The sequence below is a fragment of the Marmota monax genome, unplaced genomic scaffold, assembly GCF_021218885.2.
Source record: "Marmota monax isolate L192 unplaced genomic scaffold, Marmota_monax_Labrador192_F-V1.1 WCK01_AAM20220418_F8-fsc00083, whole genome shotgun sequence".
Taxonomy (NCBI): Eukaryota; Metazoa; Chordata; class Mammalia; order Rodentia; family Sciuridae; genus Marmota; species Marmota monax.
Window position 1 is genome coordinate 2,664,465 of NW_026692848.1, and position 25,816 is coordinate 2,690,280.

At 43.8% G+C, this 25,816-nt stretch overlaps 2 protein-coding genes and 1 long non-coding RNA gene across 3 annotated transcripts in view; 2 read left to right on the forward strand and 1 right to left on the reverse strand.

The window, feature by feature from the left end:
* Positions 1–20,040, forward strand: Sft2d1 (SFT2 domain containing 1). The gene is made up of 8 exons (XM_046449306.2): positions 1–157; positions 9,540–9,626; positions 10,472–10,554; positions 11,517–11,598; positions 13,354–13,389; positions 15,482–15,540; positions 17,204–17,233; positions 19,494–20,040. Exons 1-8 carry the CDS (start codon positions 95–97, stop codon positions 19,531–19,533), a joined length of 480 nt encoding a protein of 159 aa, XP_046305262.1. The 5' UTR covers positions 1–94; the 3' UTR covers positions 19,534–20,040.
* LOC124095895 (uncharacterized) lies at positions 19,890–25,542 on the reverse strand. Its single transcript, XR_006852680.2, has 3 exons — positions 22,038–25,542; positions 20,677–20,908; positions 19,890–20,227 (listed from the first exon to the last, which is right to left on the reverse strand). It is a non-coding gene; the product is annotated as an uncharacterized LOC124095895 (long non-coding RNA).
* Positions 24,267–25,816, forward strand: part of Prr18 (proline rich 18) — a 5,109-nt gene continuing 3,559 nt past the window's right edge. The window contains exon 1 of the mRNA XM_046449305.2: positions 24,267–25,765. The gene's annotated coding sequence lies outside the window, so the exon portion shown is untranslated. The remainder of the gene's footprint in view (positions 25,766–25,816) is intronic.

Here is a 25,816-nt window from a genome sequence, read left to right on the forward strand (position 1 = left end):
GCCGGACTTCCGGTCGGCGCGTGGGTGGAGGGGACTGGGTTCCGAGTTTCCGGGTGGGCGCGAGCGCCAGGCTCTGAGGCCCGCAGACTGGGCCATGGAGAAGTTGCGGCGCGTCCTGAGCGGCCAGGACGACGAGGAGCAGGGCCTGACCGCGCAGGTAGCAAGCGCGCCCGGCCGCGGCGAGGAGGGCGAGGGGGGCGTGGGGCGGCCGTGCTGGCCGGGGCCGCCGGGGCCCGCGCGCTCTGCGGTCCGGGCCTGCCGGGCTCGGGAGCCTGGAGGAGGACGGGTCCCGACGAGCGGAGTCGTCTGCCGCGGCCTGAGGTCTAGCGAAGGCCTCTTAAAGGACGAGCGGCCCTGTGTCTGCACGGTCCCCGGGAGGCTGGGCGAGCCTGGTAAGCGCGGCTTCCCCGAGTTGAGAGGTGCGGTGGGGCTGCGCGGACGCGCTCGGGCGGGCGCGGCCTCGGCCCCGCGAGCGGAACTCCGAGGCCGGCTGCCGCTGGGGCCTTCCGCTGGTCTCCTGGGCGCTCTTGGCTCCTTGTCGCGTTTGTTCAGCGCTTCTCGGGGACAGGGTTCCGGGCCAGCCCGCAAGCCTACGGAGACTGTCCAGCCTCTGCCCTCGGTGACTCTTAAGAGGACTGCAGGAGCCCGTAGATGACAACATCAGAAGTGACAGCCCCTATTCTGTGCTCTACGTTATGCTGTTTGTTCCACACTAGAGAGTGGCCATAGAGAGCCATGCGTGGCTACTTACATTTAAGTTAATTAAAATTTAATAAAATTTATAATTTAGTTCCGTAGTCGCACTGCCCTATATTGAACCTATATTTCAAGTGTTCAGTAGGCACGTGTGGACACTGTATGGGCAGTGCATGTTTACCACATTTCCACTCCAGGAAGGTCTGTTGCACAGTGCTACTGAGAACCTTGGGGACATGAAATTCATGTTGTCCTTTCTCTTGAGGCTACTATCTGGAGTTGAGCAAGATGTGTAGAGATTTGTGTTGACTAATGTTGTTCATTCAACAAATCTTCAGGCTCCCAGCTTTGCTTGGCACTGTTCAAGATGCTAGTTAGCAGTGACCAACACAAAGGCCTTTCCCACACGTTTTAATTGGGGAACATTTAATAAGCAAATGCATAATGCATCAGGCAGCACTAAGTGCTGAAGAAATATTCAGCAGGTCTAGGAGTGAGGGATTGCATATTGTGTAGGGTCCTGGAGGAGGCTTCCCTGTGGGGGTGGCATGTGAGTGTAGAGCTGCAGGCCTCTGGGAGAGTCATGGAGAAGGGTCCCAGAGAACCTTGTGTGTTCCTCAGATTCTAGGCTAAGACAGGGTGACTGGAGCAGAGGGAAAGAGACAGGCATAGGAGGTAATGGCAGGAATGGGATTGCCAAACCTGTTGTGTCTCCTACACTGTAGAAAAGATTGAGCTTTACTAAGTGTGGGATGGATGGCTTTAGGTTTTGAGCAGAGTGACAAAGTACCCAGTGGATTTAAAGGATATTTCTCGTTGCTCTGTGGAGAACTGACTGTAGAATATAGGTGGAAACCCAGAGGCTAGTCAGGAGACTAATGTAGGAAGTAGTCCCAGTCAGAGATGGCTCACTGGGTTGCTTGAATCCATAATAAAAATGACAGTGGTGAAAATGGGCAGACTCTGTAAATGTCTTGAGTGTAGAGTTACAATATTTAGATTGAATGTGAGAGCAACAGGAGTCAAGCCTGCCTCTGTGGTTTTGAATTGAGTGACTGGAAAGATGGAGGCAACTTTAACTGGGATGTGGAAGGTGCAGATTCAGGGAAGAAAATCACTTCAGCATAGATGCTGTCTGAAGTGCCAGGAAACATGAAGTGGAGATGACAGGAAAGCATTTGAAGGTAAATTTCTGGAGTCATAAGGAGGAAATAAGAGAGACGAACTTGCAAAAGGGTTGGGTGTAAGTAGAAAAAAGTTGAGTCTAAGGTTTGAGACATCTCTGGATATCTCTGGTGTGTAAGGTAAGGGGGTGAGCAGGCGACAACAGGTGAGGAAGGAGAACCAACCTAGAGAGACATCCTAGGAAGGGGGGGAAGAGAGGGTTTCATATGCTACAATGGATCCCTTAAGAGCTGAGATTATCAATGGAGGTCATTGGTTTTGGTGGTTATGGCTCGCGAGGGAAGAAAGAAAGAGATGATGACTATAGTATCTCAGTGATTTTGCTGTAAGGCAAAGAAGTAGATAGTGGTGGGATGATAAAATAGGGTCATCTTTTTTTGCAGTGCTGGATATAGAACCCAGGGTCTGTTAGACAAATGTTGTTAGACTGCTTACCTATATCCCTAGCCCCAACATTTTATTTTATTTATTTTTTTGGTACTGGTGATTGAACCCAGGGATACCTAACCACTGAGCCCCACCCCTTATTATTTTTTATTTTGAGACAAAGTCTCACTTAAGTTCTAAGGATGGTTTTGAACTTGCAATCCTCCTGCCCCAGCCTCCCAACATTTTATTTTTAAAGCTGGAAAATACTGGATGTTTCTGCAGACTTGCATGTGATCCAGGAAAGGAGAAAATTATGATTCAGGCAACACAGTACCTTTGCAGGGTGCCTCCTGGGCGTGTGGCAGTGATTGGGAAGCGTAGGATTGGATGGGCAGTGGGAAGAGAATTGTGCAAGCTGCTGGAAGCAGATGCAGATGCAGATGTGGTAGGTGGAGCAGGTGAGTTCTTCAGTGATTCCTGAGCTGTTCTCACTGAAATAGGAAATAAGGTTCCCAGCCATGAGTCTGGAGGAGGTGGGTCTCAGAAGTCTAAGGAAGAGGTATAAAGTAGTGGTTCAGAAGACTGGGAGTAGTGAGTCCATAGGGAATCACAGTAGACTTGTAGTTCCTCATCCTCACCTGCTGGTAGTGGTCCTAAACTGAAAGTGAGAGTTGGCAAGGTGAGCATTTTCTCTCCAGCCACATTTGCAGTGGAAGTGCAGGACAGGGTTCAGATTTGTCTGGTGAATGCACATGGGGACTGACTGGGAGACCAACAGGGCATAGGGAGTTGGGATGGAGGGAAGGTGGTAGACCCTTGGACTGTGGATGTTGGTGGGTGGCTGACTAGAGGTGCTGGAAGGAAGGAGTGATGTCCAGAAAATGGGGTACTTGAACTTGAGGTTAGAGACTACTGTGTTCATGGTGTGCTTGCTAGTAATAGATATGAGATTTGGTGGTGGAAGAATAAGCTCATTGTGTCACCAGGACTGGGGTTCCAAGGAGGTTCCCTAAAAGGAAGTGGACCTCATCTTAGGCTGTGAGGATCCTTAATATTGTTGCAGTAAAGAATTTAAGTTTGGGACAAAGTGAGGCACAGATTGATTTTATTGAGAAAAAGAAAACAGTGCCCACCCAGAGGAAGGTGCTGGCTGCAGTTTAGCAAGGCACATTTATGCACATAATATTATAGTGCAGAGATGTGACTTAAGAGGGCATGTTAATCCTCATTTGTGTTGGTGACTGGACATGTTGACCATTACCCACTAAGGGCCACTTTCTGTTCTCCTTTGTTTTTGGTGGAAATTGTGAATCATTTCTCCACCAGGGTTCAGTGTTCTGCTTTGTGAGCTTAAACAGTACTATGTTGGTGTGACACCAAGAGTTTACTGGAGAGTGTGACATAGATGAAGTAATTAGACCCTAAAAATACAAATCATGAGAATTTGTTGAACAGAGGCATTCTCTGACCTGATTTTCTTTTAGGTCCAGGTGAGGAAAGAAGTTATTTATGGATTTGTGGCTAAGGTCTAATAATTGACTTAATAGTGCTGTTTGTGATCGAAGTTTGGGAAAATGACCTTTAAATCTGGACTTTTAATCCATGTGAAAGTAGGCTTTGAATCATGGCCCACTCTTGTTTTGTCCTACATGTCTGCTTTTTACCTATCCTTATGTCTTGTTGGGGACGTGATATAATAGCCCTGGGATGGGGGTGGCCCTCTGCCAGCCGAGAAGCTGGGTGAGGCAGTGGGTGTTGTGAGGTGTTCAGAAGCCTGGGCTGTTTCATCCTGCTGAGGTGGCTTGAGTCCTTGGGAGATGCCAAGTAGCCAGAGTTCTGGGCCTTCCTTATGAGATGTCTGGAAGAATTCAAGAAGCGAGAGGCCTGTAAGTCCAGTCTTAAGAGGATCCCATTGTGTGTCCTCATGGTAGGACACCATTGAAGTAAATCCAGACTCTCCCATGGCCTCTCAGAGCTGCCCTGCCTGGCTTCCACCCTCCTCCTTTATGTCCCCAGGGCTCACCGTGTTTCAGCCGTGTGCCCTCAGGCCAAGCCTCTTTTCTGGCAGTGGCATTTCTTTTTCTCTGAAGTGCCCCAGCCTGGCTCTTTTCAAGATTGTATTCCTTGCTCCTGTGTCTTCAGAGAGGCCCTTCCTGGTTGCGGTACTCATTACCCCTGTGCTTCCTCTATGTAACCTGCCCACTTCTGTCATTACCTTTGATTTGTTGTTGGCTTTTTGTCATTGAAACGTAAGGTCTTGTCTGTCCTGTCTACTGTTGTACATCCAGAGCCTATCAAGTATTTGCTACGCAGTATCTGTTCTCAAGACTTGCGGGCCAGACAGGTGAGTGCTGAGAGGTTGGACTTGAACAGCTGCTGGGAGAAGAGCATCTGTTGTTAGTCACATAGGAAGGATCTCACAAGGGAATGAGCTCCACAGGTCTTTTATTCACCCCAACTTTAATAAGTTGCAAGGTATCTCAGTCTCTTCTGGTTGTTCTAATAAGATACTTTAGCTAGGTGGCTTATAGACAACAAAAGTATATTTCTCACAGTTCTGGAGGCCAGAAGTCTAATACAAAGGTACCAGTAATCTTGTGTTTGGTGAGAGCTGCTTTCTGATTTGTAGATATACTTTCTTGCTGTGTCTTTTGGTTGAGAGGGACCAGGGAGCTCTCTGGGGCTCTGTTCCCATGACCTTATCACCTCTCAAAGATTCTACCTCCTTCCTTTATCACCTTGGTGTTTAGGGTTATAACACATGGATTTTGGAGGAACACAGGAACTCACAAGTTTTGAGACAAGTCGCTTATGGATCGACTGTATTTACAAGTGGAAGTAATTTGTCTTAATGTTTCACTTAAAAGTTCATCACATGGAAGATGGTAATAAGAAAAAAACAACCTATTGCACAAATTAAGCTCTCTTTCCTTTATCACAGGGTTGGAAGTATAACATCTGCTCTCATATTGTGGAATATGTATTTGGTCTTCCTCCTGCTTCTTGGCATACAACTCCTAAAATCCTTGGAATCTCTGATGCAATAGTGTTTTTCTGTATGCCAGTGAGTCAGCCTACAGGTAGCTTCAGGATGGGAGCTGATTCTCTGAAAGACCAAGGCAGGATTAGAGGATTTGGAACTATTAGTCTTGTCCTCCAGCCATCCAGGAGAGTTGAAGGTTGTCAATCACCAGTGGCCAGAGATGTCATCTACCTATGCAGTGAAGGACAGGGCTCTGAGCTAACTGAACACAGAGAGGCTCCCAGAGGGTGTAAGCCCCAGTTGACCCTGGAGGCTCCATGCCCCTTACCTCGCCCAGTGCCTTTCTCTCCCCTGAATCCTATATGACATCCTTCATAATGAACCAGCGAAGGTAAGCAAGTGTCTCCCTGAGTTCCAAGAGCTGCTTTAGAGGAATCATGGAACCTGAGGAGGGGGTTTTAGGCAGTCGGTCAGAAGTGCAAGGAAAACAACAAACAATTGGCATCTGAGAGGCAGTCTTGGGGACTGGTCTTTGGGTCTGCATTGCACCCAGGTGGTGGGTGAGTTCCTGCTAGGTCCATGTGCAGTGGACTGCCTGCCTGGTGTGAGCAGGCAAGGCTGAGTTTGAGTTGATATGCCCTCTGTATCTTCAGAATTCCCTTACCTGTTGTACTTGCTGTTCCTTGTGGATCTTGAGGAGGTGGTTGGGGGAGAGGAAAGAAGGTGAGGGACAGGATCAGGAAGAAGCTCTTCCCTTCTGGGGAGAGGAAGCTGAGACTGCAGAGGGAGGGGATACAGGAACACTGGACATTTGAAGGCAGTGCCATAGGATGAGCTGCAGAGCCTGGCCCCCAGGGGAGTGTTGAGGGTCTGGTGCTGCTGAAGTGGAGATGAGACCATATAGGTCTAGGTGCTAGTGCCCTTGCCCAGCACTTAGAACAAGTAGCAGCACTCAGTATCCATTCTTTAAACCAGTAGGTGAGCACATGAATGAGTGTGCAGAGGGCGGAGGGTGACATCAGGAGAGATTTTGTATGTTTAAGATAGAAGAGGCTTAAGCATGTTTAAAAGTAGGTGGTCATGGTCTTAGGATGGTATACTAGAGAAAAACCCCATTAATGTTAATTTTGGAGAGTGTCTGAAGGACTGGGTCCTGAAACAGGTGGGCAGGACCACCAGAGCTAATAGGAGAAGATCTGACCTGGGAACCAGAGCAACGTGTAATTTCCACTGAAAAAGGTGAAGTCCAAGGACCTGATAAGGGCTCCCCCAAGGCCGAGGACCAGCCCAAGTGGTAGCTATTGAGTCAACTTGCTGCTGGGAGAAGTTTTATCATTAAAGCTACATACTGGATTTTGGCAGTGCAGTAGGAAGGGATTTCAGGTAGGAAGTGAGCCCTGGGAGTGGGAAGTGCGAGGAGTTGGGGAGGGTTGGGGAGGCCACTATAGGTTAGGGAAACAAAAAGACCAGGCTGTTCACATGGATACATCACAAGGATCAGAATAGGACTGAATGAGATAAGAAGAGCAGAGGTGACCAATTAAGAGGGTGAGGGCGGCTCTTGAGCTTGTGAGCTTGAGTAACCAGTGGGCAGTACTGCTTGGAATGGCCTTAAGGAGCAGGACCCCAAGGAGGTGTGGTGTGGACCCCATTCCAGAGGGTCTTAGACACTTCTGCTCAATTGCTTTGCTTTCTGATCTTTTTTTTTTTTTTCTTTTGACATCATTATTTTGAAAAAGGATAGGTAGGAATACTGGGTTTGGTGTAGGAATTGAAAGCCACAGCACATTTCCTTTCTTCCATGGCAGTAGCTGGGAACCAGCCCCAGACCCACTAGCACCCCCAGCCATGCAGTGGCTTAGCTCTGCTGTTGCTGGCTACAAATGAGCATCCCTAGTATGTTTTCCTCTCTTGTTTCCTGACTGGTTTTCTTTTTCTTTTATTAAGTGCAGTTTGGTTGCAGGCAGTACTTTGTTTACTGCAGCAGGAAGAAGGCCCTGAGAATGGGGAGAGGGGCCCTTACTCTTGAGGCCCTTTCTCTTTGCTTCCTCTTCTGTTGGTGACAAGTAAAATAATTGGTGGCAATTGAAGGGGAGGGGGATAGCAGTTTTAAAGAGTTTGTATTTTTGTCCTAAGACTAAGTGATCACCAAAGTTGCTGCTTTAGTGGGATAGTTCCTCATCCCATTGTTTCCCAACAAGGTCAAAGAAAATAGCACATAGATCTTATGCAAAACAAAGGAGGGGGTGGCTCTTTCTCTTACTTAGAAATGCAGAGCCAGGTTTTCTTGCATGTTGAAGCATTGTAGAATTTTCTTACTTAAGAGTCAGGAAATCTGTGGTGTTTTTTTTTCCTGTACCTGGAACACAAGTCATTTGCTTATGAATTTGATTATTCTGTATTTACAAATGGAAATAATTTATCTTTATTTTCATTTTAAAGATCATCACATAAAAGATGGCAATGATAGGCAAAAGACCTATTGTACAATTAGCCATGCCATTCCACTACTGCAGGAAAAATAAATGGAAAAATGAACCGTTGAACATGGAAACAATGGGGTGACTTAAGTTTGCAAAGGAAAGTTAAATGAATGTTTTTTCTTTTCCACTTAAATCCTGACATCATTGTAGTTTCACGTCATTAGTAATCACGATCAGTGTACTATTTCCACTTTTTAATTGACATAAAAGTTGTGTATATTTATGGTGTGCACCATGATATTTTGATATATGTATACATATATTGTGGAATGATAGAATGAAACTATGAATGTTTCTAATTTTTTTAAAATGAAACATTTTTTAAAAATTAAATAGTGTGAAGGCTTTAGGTTGTATTCTGTTCTAGGTAGTTAAAATGTACTTGGTATATGTTTTTTCTGATCAGAATGAAATTTAGATGTTCTCGTAGACAAGTTCATTCATTATCTAAAACCAGGTAATTTGTTTGGCTATGACATTGCTGAAAATGTTTATGAGTTAAAGCAAACTTTAAAAAAAAATGTTAAAAGTGATTTGTGTGATATTGACATAGTACTTAGTATTTTGTCTGATTTTCATGCTGCATGTGGATTCTCAGCTTGACTACTGAGGTAAGGCTGTAACCAAACGTATTGTGAGCTGTTGTATATAAACTTCCTGATTTCGTTTCATTATTCTTGAAAATACATTATAAGCATGTGGTCTTATTTTTAAGTGTTATAATAATGTAAGTTAGAAATTTAAATTTGGGGATTTAATTCAAGACTGTTAGCGCGCTCGCCTGGCATGCGTGCGGCCCGGGTTCGATCCTCAGCACCACATACAAACAAAGATGTTGTGTCCGCCAAGAACTAAAAAATAAATATTAAAAAAATTCTCTCTCTCTCTCTCTCTCTCTAAAAAGAAAAAAAAAAAAGACTGTTGACAGTTGTTCATATTCACTGGGAAGATAAGTTTTAATAGTGCCTTGGTAGTCTAAATTCACTAGGTCATCACTGTACTGTTCAAAGTATGCTTCTGCTTCTTCCTACATAATTGGGTTAGAATTTGCATGGCATGTAGCTAGTCTTTTCATGGTGGAAGAGGTATCTAAGGCTCTTGAGAGCTTTTTGAGAGTGGATGTTGTCCAGAGGTACTGGTGCCTGCCCAGGCGTCCTGCTCAGGCCCTGCAGTGTCCTTTGCTGCTGCCCCCTGTAAGTCTTGCAGTCACCCACTGGGGAGGGGTTGCAGAGCGCCAGCCTGCCTTAGGCAGCCCTTCACTCTTGCCACTCATCACCAGGGCCCAGGCGGACCTCCAGCTGAAACACTGCCTTTTTTGGTACCTTCTGCTTCCCTTGCAGCCTCCCTCATTCCTCTTAAAGGATTCTGCTGAGAACAGTTCTTGTAGGAGCATCCCATCCCAGGCTTTAAGACCTGCAGAAGTTGAGGGAATGTAGGATGAACCCTGTGTGCCCCACCCAGCCTCAGTTACCACCTGTTGCCTGCTTTGTCTTATCTTTCCCACTTTACATCCTCAAGTGTGTCACAACATACCTCACACATGATGTCATTTTATCCAGATCAGTATCATCTATGGGCCTGAACAGGTAAGGGCTGTACTAACTACTACTAGCAAATCTGGCAAAATTACGTTATTCCTCGGTGTCACCTGATACAGACCATGTACATATGTCCTCCACCACCGTGGTAGTGACACTACAATGTACAAAAGAAATCAAAGGTTCAGTGTATGTGTTAAGGTAAAACATTGCTATAAGTTAGAATAATCAGTTTAGTGCATGGTGATTTAAGAACATGTTCTCAATTGTCCCTTCTTCCCTTAGGTCCTGGATGCCTCGTCTCTTAGTTTCAACACCAGATTGAAATGGTTTATCATATGCTTTGTGGCTGGCATTTTCTTTTCTATCCTTGTGAGTTAAGGCTTTATATTGCTTAATTATTTTTATTTTGTATTAGATTAATATCCCATTTGGTACAAATAAGCAATCTGCTTTATCTGAATTCCAGTTAAGACTGTTTTGATGGAGCATAGTCACCTGAAATAAAGGGATAGAGATTAATAAAAAGATGCAGAAATCAGTAGTTCGGGGAGTTCTAAGAATTATTGAAATAATTTTAAGAAAAATCATGCCTCACATGCAAGAGGCCCAGGTTCAATCCCCAGCTCTGATAAGAAAACAAAAGAAAAATCAACATGAGTTAAGAGAACTGGAAAGTCAAAAATTTAGATATGTTTATTACTTTTTTTTTTTTTTTGGTACCGGAGATTGAACTCAGGGGCACTCAACCACTGAGCCACATCCCCAACCCTTTTTTGTATTTGATTTAGAGACAGCATCTCACTGAGTTGCTTAGCGCCTCACCAATGCTGAGGCTGGTTTGAACTCACAATCCTCCTGCCTCAGTCTCCTGAGCTGTTGGGATTACAGGGGTGAACCACTGTGCCCGACTTTATTACCTTTTTTAACTGGCCATTTAAAATGGATGTTTACTTTAAATAGCATAAGATTTACTGAACAAATACAAAGACAGTTTTCTTCTGGCTTATTTATATATGTTTAGGAAAATAGGCAGAGGATTCAATTTAATGTATATCATTGGAAATTAACTGTTTTTACTATGTAACTGGACTCATTTCTATTTAAACATTATGTTATATAATACAGTGTTGCTACTGTATTACTGTAGTAACACTTACATTTTAAGCCTTTAAGATTATAAAATCATTTTTACCTTATTGTAATGTCTGACTCAGGGAACTGGATTGCTGTGGCTTCCTGGAGGCGTAAAGCTTTTTGCAGTGTTTTATACCCTTGGGAATCTTGCTGCATTAGCCAGGTATGGATATAATTTAGCTTCTCAAAATAGCTTGTTTGCTGTCACTTCCAAATTTGCCTTTCTCGTAGCACTTTGCTAATAGGATGTTTCCATAGGTCTACACATGTTGTAAATTCAGCCAGACTTTATTCCATAAATACCTAGTGATTCCGGCCATGTGGCCAGCTACCATAATACAGAGTACTACTATGAGTAGCCAGCATTTGTAGGAGCATGTATTGTGCACCAGGGACTATTCTGAGTGCATGGTGTCGGGATAGCAGGTTTATGGGGCAGGTACCAGTATCGTATTTAGCTGGAGATGGTAGTGCAGAGCGGGCAGGTCACTTGCTCACCATTTGATAAGTTGCCTGGGGCAGACACAGGGCTCCAGAGCCCAGGCTTGTAGTGGCTATGCTGTAGTTCTTCTCTTGTGGAGCTTGGGGTTTATGAGGGAAAAATCACACAGTAAGCCAGAAAAAGATCTGAAGTTGTTGGTACAGGGCAGAGAACATAAAATTGGTGCCCCAGCAATGACAGGGTAGCTGTATTAGGTTGGGGTTTGAGGTTTCCTAATTTATAAAAGCAGACATTTATTCCCTATAACTTCAAGGGCTAGGAAGCCCAAGGGCTAGGGTTCAGTTGTCTGGTGAAGGCCACATCCTGTGGGGGGCGGGGTGAATGCCCCCTTCCCCTCCCTCACATGGTAGGAGAATGGAAAAGCAAGCCTCTGGGGACACTTGTTTGTTGCACCCTACTCTTGCTCCAGGGAGCGGCCCAGGCCTCCTCACCTCTCATGATGCAGTGGAGTTGTTGGCACAGACTGTAGTTTATCTGCTGGAAGAATTGGCAAGTGTCCTGTAAAGTCAACGAAAAGCAAAACAGATTGAGGGAGAGAGCTAACAAGGTTTCTTTTTTTAAAAGTTTATTTTTGTTTAGCCAGACAAATGAATGTGATCTCTGTTATTTTTTTTTCCAAATAGTACGTGCTTTTTAATGGGACCTGTGAAGCAGCTAAAGAAAATGTTTGAAAAAACTAGAGTACTTGCAACAGTCATTATGCTTGTAAGTAAATATTGGCAGTTTTAAAAAACGTATGTTGTAGTGTTTTTCATTATTTTGTCCTCAAGGCCGTGTTGTTAAAGAATTTGAATTATAGAGTGTTGTCTAAAGTTATTGGCTTGAAGAAGCCTGCTTACTATTTTTGTAGCTCTGTAATTATAACAAGGAGCTGGGTATGTTTTCATTTTCAAGCCTATAGATTGTTGGATGGTCTGTAATCTTTGGAGGGTTAGGAGTAGAAGACAGGTGACTTCTGAGTCTACCTCTCAGGTAGAATTAGCATATTTGTCGTTTGGTTTTTGTCCCTTCCCTATTTACTAGTGGACAAATAATTCTGCTAATATGGCTTCTGTGACCGCACCTTTAAGTTGCCCTTCATTGCATTGGGGGTTCTGTTCCTATCAGTCATCACTCTTAAATGACATGTTCTCTTTATCTTAAACCAGGGGTGGGGGGTATGAAAGCCACACTTATAGTCAGAAAGTTTCCATCATCGTACATTTTGAATTTTAGCTGAAAATGAGTGTTTTGTGTGAGATGGGTAGAGGAACCCTTCCTCCACTTCATCGTCCTGCCTCTGGTTCCAGCTTATCTATTCTGCTTCTCTTATATATATATATATATATATATTTTTTACTTAAAACATTTGTGCTATTTAAAGAATTTAAACATAAGCATTAGCCAATAAGTGTTACTTTACTTTTAACTGTTAACATTAGCTTTTCAAATACAACTCATTTTTAGCTTCTTTATTCAACTTTATGCTTTTTATTATCATTTTTATAACTCTTTCAGTTGTTTTGAATTTCCTATATTAGCATTTATATCAACATATGTCTTAGCATTTAACTTTACCTAAGTTACTAGGAAACTATCTCCTACTGTTAGACTACAGGATGTTTTTATTCCACTAAGATTTTGCTTGGATTTGTTTTATTTACAATATCCTGGCATTTATGATTAACAGTTTTAGTAGTATACCTTAAACCAACACATGCAGTGAAGAGACTGTTAGACTGCAGCAAGTATCCCCCAAGGGACCATAGCTCCGTGTGACACATTGTGGAACAGCTCAACCTGTCTAGCTCGCTGTTGACATGGAGATTTGTTTCTAACTCAGCCCCCTATGCCTGCCAGCCCTATGTCAGGTGTGTCACAGAAAATCCTTCTAATATTTTGAGCAGGTGGATAGGTGCACCTCTTTAAAGAGAAGAAAGATGGGCCCACTGGTTAGCAAGGACCCCTAGGTTATAGGTATCAGAACTAGGGTCCCTTAGGTCTCTAGCTTAGACCTCCAGCCTGCTTGTGAAAACATAGGGTGGCTGAAGTTGCTTTCATGAGGATGTGGAATGATAATGTAATCTTTTGTATGAAAAAAAATATTAGGGTCACTATGTAAAATTCAATACAATTGAACTTACTATGTACTGCCAGTTGTGCTAATGCTAACCATTGGCACTGTTATTAAATTTTAATAGGAGCATAAGAATAGCTTTTTGTCCTTCTAAATATTCTTAAACCTCAAAAGTTCTTTCAGTTTAATCAAACATTTATTAGGTGCTTTACTGTGCCAAGGAGTATTGCAGTCAGGGACTTCAAGTAAAAGAATAGTCGTGGAAGATATGTGTAAAACTAGTCCGCTGTCTCATTGTTTTAGTTGTAAGATATATTGCCTATGCAAGTGAATGCAAGGTAGTCAGTGTGTTTTTATTAGACTTTGAAGATCTCACATTTATTACTTATCTTCCCTTCCTGTAGCTCTGCCTCATATTCACCCTGTGTGCCGCCCTTTGGGTAAGTTGCATCAGATTGCTAGCTTTCTGCCAACTGTCCCCGCTGTACCTGAGGTGTTCTTACATCATCATCTCAAAATGACTCCCAAGTTCGGTTTCTTAGGACCTACCAAAGATCAGGTGTTCTTAAAACATGAATTGGCAACATCTAGTTGGCTGGACATAAGGTAGATACTGCTGCCCATAAGATAGATAGAGGAGGTTGTTAACAAGTGGGTCCCCTTGTGTGCACTTACACTTAGGCTGTGTTGATGCCTCTGACCACACCTGGATGGGGAGAGGCCCAGGCAGTTGCCTGGGTCCTCTGCTGTACATGGGCTGTGCTTTTCATGCTGGTACAGGAGGAAGCAGCAGTGAGCAAGTGCAGTGATGAATGACAGGTAGGCAGGCCAATAGTAGAGAGGCCTGGAGAACAGAACATTAGCAACAAGGAACAGCCGAGTCTCAGTCACTCCTGTACCACTTGTGAGTAAGCAAGCAGCTCTTCATTAGCTCTTGAAGAAATTATAACAATTCATTTTATTTATTGGTGTGCCTGATTCTTCATTATATTTCTTTACTTACAATCCTTTGCCTCCTTCCCAAGAGATTTTGAGGCAGTTCTCGAGTGGTCAAGAAAACATCACATTTTAAAAAGAAAGGGTATTGTACAATATATTTTAGAAATATTCTAGCTGGGTGCAGTGGTACACACCTGTAATCCCAATGACTCAGGAGGCTAAAGCAGGAGGATCCCACAAGTTCAAAGCCAGCCTCAGCAACTTAGCAAGGTATTTTGCAACTCAGTGACCCCTGTCTCTAAAAAATACAAAAAAGGGCTGGGGAATGTGGCTCAGTGGTTAAGCGCCCCTGGGTTTAATCCCCGGTACAAAAAAGAAAAAAAGAAATATTCTATAAAGCCAGTCATGGTGGTACATGCCTATAATCCCAGTGTCTTGGGAGGCTGAGGTAGAAGGATCGCAAGTTCAAGGCCAGTCTGGGCAACTTAGTGAGATCTTGTCTCAAAATAAAAAGTGTTGGGAATGTGGCTCAGTTGTTAAGCACCCTTGGGTTCAATGCCCAGTTACCCCACCCCACCCCACCAAAAAAATTCTGATTTTCTTTTTTTATTCTGAGCATTTAAGACTGGCTTTAGTTATATGAGATGCCTTCTAGACTTCATTTTCCAAAAATAAAAGAATTTTTTTTTTCTTTTGGTACCAGGGATTGAACCTGGGATGCTTAACCATTGAACTACATCCCCAGCCCTTTAAAAAGAAATTATTTTGAGATATAGGGTCTTGCTAAGTTACCTAGGGCCTTGTTAAGTTGCTGAGGTTGGCTTTGAACTTGCAGTGTCTCAGCCTCTCGAGCCAGTGGGATTACAGGCATGTGCCACTGTGCCCAGCTAAGAATGTTCTTAAATAATTTTTGCACATCCCTGGGGAAAACTGATTTCCTATTTTTGGAATAGTATAGCAGCCTGCTTGTAAAAAGATTCGCAATAAGTAAATAAAAATAAAAAATAATTATAAGGATAGAAGTGTAGCTTGGTGATCGAGCATTTGCTTAGCTTACTCAAGGCTCTGGGCTCAACCCCAGTACCACAAAAAAGTAAAAAACTAAAAATAACCATAGTCAAGAAATTGTCAAAATAGATTATTTTAATGCACCCATGGAACTATTTATATTCCAGAAGATCATAGTAATATACAGTTCTCCTTCAAAAAAATCATTCAAAAGGAGCAAGGGGAATGAGTAAATTCCACAAGAAATATGAATTTAACTAAGTGGGATTTTAAATATTGATTCTGGAAAAGTTGACATTAATGTCAAAGACCTAACCTTTAAAAGTTTTATATTTTCAGCCTGTACACAACTATTTTAGTGAAGTTTATTTAATGTCATATATTTTGCAGTATTTAAATTAATAGTTAAAGACACTTTTTGAAAGGAAATATACTTTATGGATATTTAAGTTTCTTAAATCAGACTACAATTTAATAAAGAAAATAAAATATCTACATTTTAAAGGGGAAGAAGAATTGAACTTAATTGTGCAAAGTATTTTTTAAAAATTTGAACTCACCATTCTCTGTTTTTGCTATCGTTAGTGGCATAAGAAGGGACTGGCCTTACTATTCTGCATATTGCAGTTCTTATCAATGACCTGGTAAGTCTTTTATTACACTAGTTAAAAAGCTAAAGTGACTTGAAATGTTATAAACATTTTGTTTGGAACCTGTAACGCCCTAAAAATGGGGGTTAGAAGCACTTGCTATGGAACCAGATCTCCTGCAAGACCAAGGGAACGGAGGTTTGGGGTGAATCCTTTTGTTCTTGACAGCATGCTTCAGTGGTACCTTGGGAGAGCTGTGGAGTTGGTACACTGGTAGTGGGCGGGGAGTGGGAGTGTTCTCACGAAGTTACAGAGCAGTGCGTTCCATGAAAGAAAAATAAGAAATGTAGGGGATGTCACATGGATCCATCAAAAAGGCGAAATGCGGGACACGCCCAGGAGGATCAGTTTACTGGGCATTCTGCTCCCTGTTGCTGGGTGATCAGTCACAGGAAGAATTTATTCCCGTTGCTGGGTGATCAGTCACAGGAAGAATTTATTCCCGTATGGCCCCGTAAAGGCTGGAGTTTTCCTCTACATGGCAGCGATTATGTTACTTGTTAAGAACTGCTTTTGAGCTGTGTCTCTCCTGGCAGTTTCTTCCCTCTTCTCTGAATGTTGAGGTGCCCTTCTCCTGGTCAGACTCTCCTTGCAACCCTTGTGTGTCTTGCACTGCAGCGCATCTTCCTGCAGGCGGGCAGTACATGTTGTCTGCTTAAAGGTGTCCCTAAGGCTAGCTCCTTGCCTCTTCTGTGTTGGATGGATTAGAGTGCTTTTCTTGTTCTTTTAAAGCCCTGTCTTGCTTGTTGTAACCCCTTCCTAGTTCAGTTGTTTCAGATCTCCTGTTTGTTGTCACCCATCCTGGGATCAGTCATTGTTTTGGCCTAATTCCCATCCTTCCCTGATAGATTTAACATCAATGAATGTTAAATATCGTTCTCTACATATTTCAAAATAACTATGCTGTTATATATAGTGTTATATTTTACTTTTTCATTAGAATCTGAAGAAATTTAATTGAATCTCTTATTTTCTCTAATATTCTACCTTTTATTATCTAATCTATACTCAATAATTGATTCATCCCCAAAGGAAAACATAATTAACATTGTTATTTTACAAGTTCCTATTTTTTAAAAAATAACTTAAGAGAATAACTTTTCTATTATAAGAAGCTCAAACTTCAGTATGCATCAGAATCATCTAGGGAGTTTTTGTTAATGTTGGTCTGGGAGCGTAGCTCAGTAGTAGAGGCTCACCCAGCTTCTTTAAGGCCCTGGGTTTGGTCTTACGGACAGAGAAAGCACAGAATGCTTGATAAAGCAATCTTGTGATTGAGGAGGTCACAGTGGGGCCTTGTGATCCACACCCCACCGCCCGCTCCGTGTACCGGGGATTGAACCCAGGGGGAACTTTGCCACTGACCTACATCCTCAGCCCTTTTTATTTTTTATTTTGAGACATGCCTCACTAAATTGCTGAGACTGGCCTTGAACTTGATCCTCCTGCCTCAGCCTTTCAAGTCACCACATCTCCCAGCTAGTGATTTACGCCTTAACAAGCTCTCAGATGGTGCTGCTGATGTTCTGAGCTCACATCTTGAGAACCATGATATAGTATTCTGCTGCCATGCTGGTCATGGTGCTAGCCATTGCCACTTGGCACAAAGGAAGCTATGATGTAGAACAAGTGTCAACATATTGAATTTTTCTTGCAGGTATAGTCTGTCGTACATCCCATATGCAAGGTGAGTTTGTTTGAATTCTGTGTTATTCTTTCTGGTCCTTTAACTATTTTTACACAAATACATAAATTTGAATAATTTTTATATTAAAACATTGTTTAAGAACTTTTTCAGTTGTCTTTGGCTACGTTTTTGCTTAAAGAAATAAAAAGAAGGTTGTCATATAAAGTATCACTGTTGATGCGTTCTTCAGGCTGGAAATGTACTCCTATCTTACCTCATGAACTTTCTCAGTAAGGGAATTTTTACAAGAGATTCTGGATCCTTCTATAGCTGTGCATGTTCAGTAAGTAGGATGCAGAGACTCTGGTAAAAAATATTCTGCTTTTGAACAAAATGGGAAAGTTACTAGAAAATGGCATATGATATATAGATGTTTTTAGCAGCAGAAACATCTGTAATCTGCATGTCAAGAGATGACAGTTAATTCCTAACATTTTCCAGAGCAGTATATTAGTTTTAGTTGGGGAAGAAAAACAAAACTAATTCCAGCCTTCAACTTGATAGATTTAGAAAAAGGTTCTGGTCACCATTTGACCCAGTTATCCCTCTCCTTGGACTATACCCAAAGGACTTAAAAACAGCACACTACAGGGACACAGCCACATCAATGTTTATAGCAGCACAATTCACAATAGCTAAACTGTGGAGCCAACTTAGATGCCCTTCAGTGGATGAATGGATTAAAAAAATGTGGCATATATACACAATGGAATTTTACTCAGCAATAAAAGAGAATAAAATCATGGCATTTGCAGGTAAATGGATGGCGTTGGAGAAGATAATGCTAATTGAAGTTAGCCAATCCCAAAAAACCAAATGCCGAATGTGTTCTCTGATATAAGGAGGCTGACTCATAGGGTGTTAGGGAGGGAGAGCATGGGAGGAATAGATGAATTCTAGATAGGGCAGAGGGGTGAGAGGGAAAGGGAGGGGGCAGGGGATTAGCAAGGATGGTGGAATATGATGATCATTATTATCCAAAGTACATGTATGAAGACACTAATTGAGTGTCAACATACTTTATATTCAAACAGAGATATGAAAAATTGTATACCCGTATTGTGGTATATATGTGTAATAAGAATTGTAATGCATTCTGCTGTCATTTTTTTTTTAAATCAATAAAAAAAAAGAAAAAAAAGAAAAATGTTCTGGTGAGGCATGGCTTTGTTTCTTTGTAAAATTTGGAAACCTATGTATTTTAAAAGCCAGCAAAATTATATACCTAATATGAACAGTGAAGGGAATTGGTAGAATTTCTATTTTTAAATTTTTATTCCACTTTAAAAAAAGAGAAAAAGCAGAAGAGTCATTTACAGATGAGAAGACTGTAGAACAGGGTCCACGTGGTAATTGTACATCAGCAACTTGGCTAGGAGCCTCTCCATGTTTTGAGAGGTACTGTCCACCCCTGCCTTGCATGAGAATGCATAGACAGGGCACAGCTTCTGGAAAATGACCCACCCCTTCCCAAGGAGTTAGGATCCTGCACTGGAAAATAACATGCAAGAGAAGCCTCAGATTTTATTATTGTAAATTTTAACAGTCTAGACTGGGGCCATGGCTCAGTGTTAGAGCACTTGCCTAGCGTATGTGAGGCACTAGGTTCGATTCTCAGCACTGAATATAAATAATTGTCCAATGACAACTAAAAAAGTAGTAAAAAAAAATTTTTTTAAAGAGAGAAAAAGAATTTTTAATATTTTTAGTTTTCGGTGGACACAACATCTTTATTTGTATGTGGTGCTGAGGATCGAACCTGGGTCGCACGCATGCCAGGTGAGCGTGCTACCGCTTGAGCCACATCCCCAGCCCTAAAAAATTTTTTTAAAAAAATTAAACAGTCTAGGTAAAAGGGTTTTTAAAAAATTAATAGACATTCTAAGTAGGAGTTCAAACATACGGTTATAAAAGTGTGAAAGTTTGGGAATTGTTAAGATGCAATAATAAGCATTTTGCTTTTAAAATCCAGTTTCTTCGTTCTTTTTAAAAGTTAATTCTTTTGTCAGTTTTGGTATTTATATTTATTTCTTCGAGTTAAAATCAGCATATGTGCTGGTAAAGATTTTCTAAATAACATTTTAAAAGTTAGCAAAATATTTAAGTCTCAGCTTTTGATTTTAACTGATATTCAAAACCGTGTAGTTGATCAACGTGCTGGAGCCCACCAAGCCCATTGTAGAAAGGCAACTGAAAGTTTGGCAGGGAAACCTGGAGCAGACTGGTTACATTCTCTGCGCTTTCCTTCCTCTTGTCACAGGGATGCAGTACTTAAATGCTGCTCTTCTCTTCTAAGTTGAAAATCAAAAACTGTTCCTGGAAAAGCACCTTGGGATGCTGAGAGTCCCTTGCTAGTGAAGCACACTGTTCCTGGTGCAGTGGTCACTCCAGCAACAACCACAGGACAGCGTAAGCCCTTCTGCGTACTGGTCAGACCACACACTCAGTTAAAAAGCTAAATGTGCCTAGCTTTAACTTTGCTGTATCATTAACATGCTCTTCCAAAGATAAAGAGAGTTTAATCATTGCCAATTTTAAATAATTTTAGCCAGTTTTTTAAATCTTTTCAAAACAACTTTAAAAATGTGAATATTTAAGGGAGAAACCTGTGCTGTGAGAAATCCTTAGCTTATTTGGCTTTTTAAAAGTGTCTATGTTTTTAAGACATCCTTTTTTTTTTTTAAACTTTAAAAATGTGAAACTTTTTACTGTAAGCTTAAAATTGCTTATTACATGTAATAAAAATAATATATGTGTATATATCTTTAAAATTTGAAATAAACCCATCCTTGGGAAAAACAATAACATCTTCTGTGTTGAATTTGTAGTATTTTAAGTGATTCAGTTCAACAGAATTTAGTCAGGCATTATATTCTTTCTGTAGAAAAATAAATACAAAAAAGAAAAAAAAAAATACAGTCTCTGTCCTGGCTGTGATGGTGGTGGCTGGGTGAGTCCTCTCAGGTGCCAGCAAGAACAGGAGGCTGCCTCCACCTGTGGGCAGGGGTGGAAGTGGGGGGGTGGGAGGGGTTGGCTGCCCCAAAGTGCCTGAGGGGGCCTTCAAGGGTAGTGGTAGCCTGGCACTAACTGCTCCCCCTCAGGTGCCCATGGGTTGACCCTCGCCTGGTCAGGGGCCAACAGGAATGGATTTACAGGGAAAGGCTTGGGCACTGTAAGCATAGCAGTGTAACGAGAAGGCTGTGTGTTGAGAGTTAGGGGAAAGGCCTGCAAAGGGCCGTGGGAGGATTGTTCTTGTGTGGTTAGTGCAGAGAAGGGTGGGGCAGCGAGCAGTCCTATGCACCATAGCACCATAGCATAGTGAAGGCGGAGGAAGCACAGGGCTTGGGTGTTGCCAGAGTGAAAAAGTGGGTGGTCTTGGGAGTTTGGGGGGAATAGCCAGGTCAGACCCCCAAGGACTGTGGAAGTCACTGGCCAACGCCCACCTTCATTCATGCAGAAGGGCATGCTATGGGGCATCATCAGGTCCAGCACCTGGCCTTGGTGCTTGGAGGAGACCCAAGACATCCTATTGCAGAGGTACCACAGGGGTGCTGCTATGGGGTGCAGAGTGCAGCTCACCAGCTGCAGGATGAGGCAGTGACCGCCAGAGGAAGAGCCAGAGGAGTCCAGTCCAGTATGTGTGGAGTGCAAGTAGAGGAAAGGCTGCAGGAAACCCTGTCAATGAGAAGAGTTGTTTTAGACAATTACAGATGACAGGAGTCATGAAAATAAGAGAATTTAGTTCTCAGTATACATGGGGAGAAAGCAGCCACATGGTCCCCAGGGACCTGCTTTTCCACACCATGGCCCTGCCACAGCCTTGCAAATGTGGAGCTGCGAGTCCAAGGTCTACTAGAGGTCTGTCTGTCTGCTTTCACTGTGCTCTGCTCTACCTTTGAGTCATCGTCTCCATCCCCATCTGCAGGCTGCAGGAACCATGCACTGGGAAGAGAGCCAATTGGGAACCCCACTGGAAAGTGTGTGTGTTTTCATTTCCTGAAAGACTTTAAAATTCAAATGGTGTTTGCCTTGTGCATGACCTGTCCCCACCCCTGCTTTTTCTCTTCTGCACCCACAGTGCTTCTCCTTCCTTGTAGCCAGTTCTCCTCTGGCCAACAGCATGAGCAGGGATCATACCTGGCAAGTACACACGTTGATGTTTTCCCGGGTCTGTGTCTGGCTGAGCTCGCTCAGTTCACGTGAGAGCAAGGAGCCTTCCTGTGAAAAACTCATGTCTAGGGCTCACAACTGGAATTCACTGATAGGTTTTGGGGGTTTCATGGTTCCCTCATTCCTCACATTGTGTGCAAAATTCTGTGTTCTCTGTGTAGCATTTCATTACTTTTCCTAGGTCCTCAAAGCATCCCCAGAAGGTTAACATCTGCATGAACACCGGAGGCCCATCTCTTGAAGGTCAGCGGCAGCTGAACTCTGAATGGAGCTGGAGGCCAAGTGTCATAAGGGCCGGGACCAGCACCAGAGTGGAGCAGAGTGAAGGGGCAGCTCCTGTTGGCCTTTACAAACTTCTTTCATCTCCTTTATCCCTAGACTGGTGTGGCCTAAGAGAACATGGACCTTGCTCTCCTCTTTCCTTTAAATGCTGATTAAACCATCAATTGAAATACAGAACTAGGAGCTGGGGCTGGGGCTCAGCAGCAGAGCACTCACCTCGCATGTGTGAGGCACTGGGTTCAATCGTCAGCACCACATATAAATTAAATAAAGTCAAGGTATTGTGTCTACCTATAACTAAAACAAAATTTTAAAAAAGAACTAGGTATGAAAATGTTTTTGAGACACTTACCTGTCCGCCGTGCCTGTGCAGAGCCTCTCAGAACTTCTTGGATTTGCAGACGCTCCATTGGTGTCCCCACTAGAGGTGGACAGTGGGGTTGTCCAGAAGCAGCAACAGCCGCGCCAGCTAGGTAATCCCAGCTGATCCACACCCAGTTTAGCTTTCAGGTAAGCTAGTTAGAGAACATAAAACTAGATGCTTCTGTGGAGAACAAGGGAGCAAGTTGAATTGCCAGTCCCTCATGGAAGAGTGTTCACTGTTTGTATGTAGAGTATGATGGAATTAATTGAAATCACCAGGGAATGGTGCTTTGAATTGCTTTTCCTATGTTAAAATTCAGATTTAATTTTGATTTGACTGAAATGAAATATAGCCTATGGGAAAAGGAGATAGTTAGAAAAATAAGGTGTTGAGATATTTTTAGTTTTTCTGAGTCTGCATTTAAATGTTATGCCTTAATAAACCAAGCAGTTGAATTAATGGGGAAAATTGGTTTTTAGAATTGTTAATTTCTTGGTATTATGACTGTGTTTACCAGCCCTAATTTTATTCACTGGTAATTGTGGTGGTCACAGACGGAGCAGCCAGCTTATGTGTTTGCGGTGGCCCACGTGTACTGCGGATCATTTCTATGGTCCAGGCAGTGTGTCCAGTGCCTTCCATCCATGGCCTTTGTTGGCAGTGCAGGGTCATCACACCCCTTGGTCTTCCAGAGCCAGTAGTTCACACCTGTGCAAAGGCCTCTCTCTCTGACTTATATGGGCCTGAATATAATCTTTCTGGTATTATATTCCAGTGACCGAAATTTGCTCCATGAATATTAAACTCATTCTGGAAGTGTCTTAAACCTTGTAATTAAAAGTCTTTACTCTGACAGAATAATTTCCCAATTGTGAATAATTATTGTTACTGTTATATTTGAAATGTGAAAGTAAAAGAAACTTAATTTGAAAATTAAATGACAAAAATATGCACAGATCTAAAGATATATATTTGATTTTGTTACCTGATCTTTCCAATCAACCAGCTTATTTGAGATAGTAAATTTAGTAACCTCTGGAGGAACACGATCACATATTTTGGAGATGGGCTCTTGTAACCAAGTGAACAGTGGTGACCTGGAGACACAGGCTCACCTCAGAATTCTAGTTCTCCAGTTCACTTGGACACTTGTGCCTTCCTTGTGCTCTGGGCACATTACAAAAAATTCCATGTAAATTATAAGTTGACTGGACTTCTTGACACTGATCACTTTTCAGTACATCTGTCCTGAAATCAAGTTTGGTCACCTTTTCGAGTGACCAAACTTAATTTCAGGACAGATGTACTGAAAGTAACTGTCCTTGCTGTAACTGTCACTAGCTGTCCACACTGACCAAATGGAACGCATAACGGATTCTGTAACAGTCGGTGCGGAGCCTGCAGCCAGCGACACACTGTTCTCCCTCCCTGCCTACAGGCCAACCCACTGTCCTAACCTCAGAGGGCCCAAGGTCTCAAGTAGCAGAGGTAGCTGGGCAGGGGACAAGGGCTACTGTCATTTGAATGGTGCTCAGAGTCAGGTGTTGGTGACAAGACACTTGGCATGTCCTTCTCTGCCTCTCAAGTGATAGGCACACGGACAGCCTCCCAGGTCCAGCTGCCATCACTGGGGCGAGCTGAGAGGACTGGGGGGAATCCCGGTTCCTGGTCTGGTCCTCGTGGGCATCAGTCCAACACATTTTGTGTTTGGCTTTTGCTGGTCAGGAATGGACTGAGTGAACCCCGCCTACCAGGTTGTGGGGGTCTCAGTCCATAACCTGACTCTGCCTTCTCGTTAGAATGCTAGTTAATCTCGCTCTGGTCTCACATTCCCCAGTGTGAGTCTCTGCCATCCCTCTAGAGCTGGGTGATATTGGGTGGTGCCTCCCATCTATAGGCCCCACTTTCCCAGGAGAGTGCTTGCTACATAGCACTCTCATATTCTGTCAGTACACATTAGCTCTTAGTATTAGGAGCCTGCCCGGCCACCCCACCTGCAGCCCTCCTGCCAGACAATCTGCTGAAACCTCTGAGGGTTAGGGACTAACCTGTAGCCCACTGAGAGAGGCCGACTCTGAATTCTGCACACCATCACTGATGCCAGCACAGCTTTTGAACAGCTGGGGTCTGCACATGATGTCCAGACATCAGCCATCGGTCGATTTTTCTCTGTAGTCCCTGCCTTTCTGGCTGTGCCCAAGAGATGGCAGCTGACCTCTTGCCCCCTAGTCCTCTCCTGGCACAAAACTGTCAGTCTGCAGCCACCTAGAAAATAATCTTAAAACCTAAACTATGATCATGTTAGTACTTGGGCACAGGGGCAGAGGCTGGCTGCTCTGAGTGGCATGGGAGTGCCCCTGTGAGCTGGAGGCCTGTCTTGGAGCTGTCTTTGCAGTCCGTGGACTGCATGTGGTTGTGAGGTTGTTTGGAAGTGCTGTGTGAAAGTTGTGGGGCCTAAACTACCACCAGGCTCTGGTGAGAAATGTTTCTTCCACCTATCAAGTTTCCTTATCTGCCCTGTGTCCACAGCCATCCAGTTCCCCAGTGCAGCCATGGGGGTGGTGGGGGGTGCCACCCTGGTATGACTGTTGGGCATATTGAGTTTACCCATGTTCACATATGCTCTGAGCTAATGTAGGTCTATAACCATCACACAACCTGGTTATGGACCCAGGTTTGCCCAGGAAAGCAGGTCTGATGGAAAAGTATTTTTGGGATATGTGAACAATTGAGGTTAAGTACTGCAGGGGCTGCACCTATGTTTGAAACTTGGATGCGGTGTTTTGTAACTGTAGAATTGTTAGTTTATTCAGCGCGCACTTGAATATTGTAGGAATGTTACATCTCCACAACCAGAATTTAAGTTGATGGTAAAGATTTGTCTTACTCATACTGATTAGCTGTAGGGATAAAATACTGTCTTGCTTGCAATAATCACTCATTAAAACAACTTGATGTCTGATATTTCCTATGTCATTATATGACTGAAACTGAACTGTTCTGCCTGTTTGTAGATACCAAGTTACGCTTTTAATTCTAAAACTTTAAGGAGTGGCATTACAGTTAGTGAAACCAAAGTGACTTACAGGCCAGGGGCGGGGCCCAGTGGCCAGGATGCCAAGACCCCGGGTTCTGTCCCCAGCACCGCAAAACAAAAACAAAAACGAGAGTGACTGGCTGGAACCGTCCCTGCCGCCCCGCCCCTGTTCCAGCCAGCCCTCTTTGTGATGCCGGAATGTGGCACTGCCAGATTGACCCGCGATTTCTTTCCCACCATCTTAAAAAGGTTTTCTCTCCCACGTACGCGGGCTCCACCGACGACCTAGGAGCCATCCGCCTCCCCGGGCGCCTGCTTCCCGCTGCTGAGGACTGAGCGCGACCTCGGACCCGGGAGGGCCGCCGAGAGACGCGGGGCGCGGCCGGGCACTTTGTCTCCGGCGCTCAACAGTCGGCGGGGACTCCAGCCCGGCGCCGCGCGGGGCTCGGCGGCCCGCGTCCTCGGCCGGTGCTCCGGCCCCTCCTCCCGCCGCCCGGCCGCCCGGCCCGGCGCCTCTCGGTGGCGTGGACCGGGCGGCGCCCGCAGCGTCCAGCCCCGGAACGCTGGGTTGGGGGAGCCCCGGCCGCAGGAGGGAAGGGGTGGGAGGCGCCTTCGCTCGAAGTCCCGGGGCTTGGGCGCGGGGATGTGAGGAAGCCGGCGATGCTGCGGCTGGACGCAGGTGGGTGCCGAGTGCGTTCGGGGCCGCCTTGGCCACAGCTGCGGGGGGCGC

Excerpts from the sequence above, each read along its gene's own strand:
- Sft2d1 (XM_046449306.2), top strand. The coding sequence starts at position 95 with ATGGAGAAGTTGCGGCGCGTCCTGAGCGGCCAGGACGACGAGGAGCAG. Across the intron at positions 158-9,539 it reads AGCAGGGCCTGACCGCGCAG|GTCCTGGATGCCTCGTCTCT; the intron begins GTAGCAAGCGCG and ends TTCTTCCCTTAG. Across the intron at positions 13,390-15,481 it reads CCCTGTGTGCCGCCCTTTGG|TGGCATAAGAAGGGACTGGC; the intron begins GTAAGTTGCATC and ends TGCTATCGTTAG.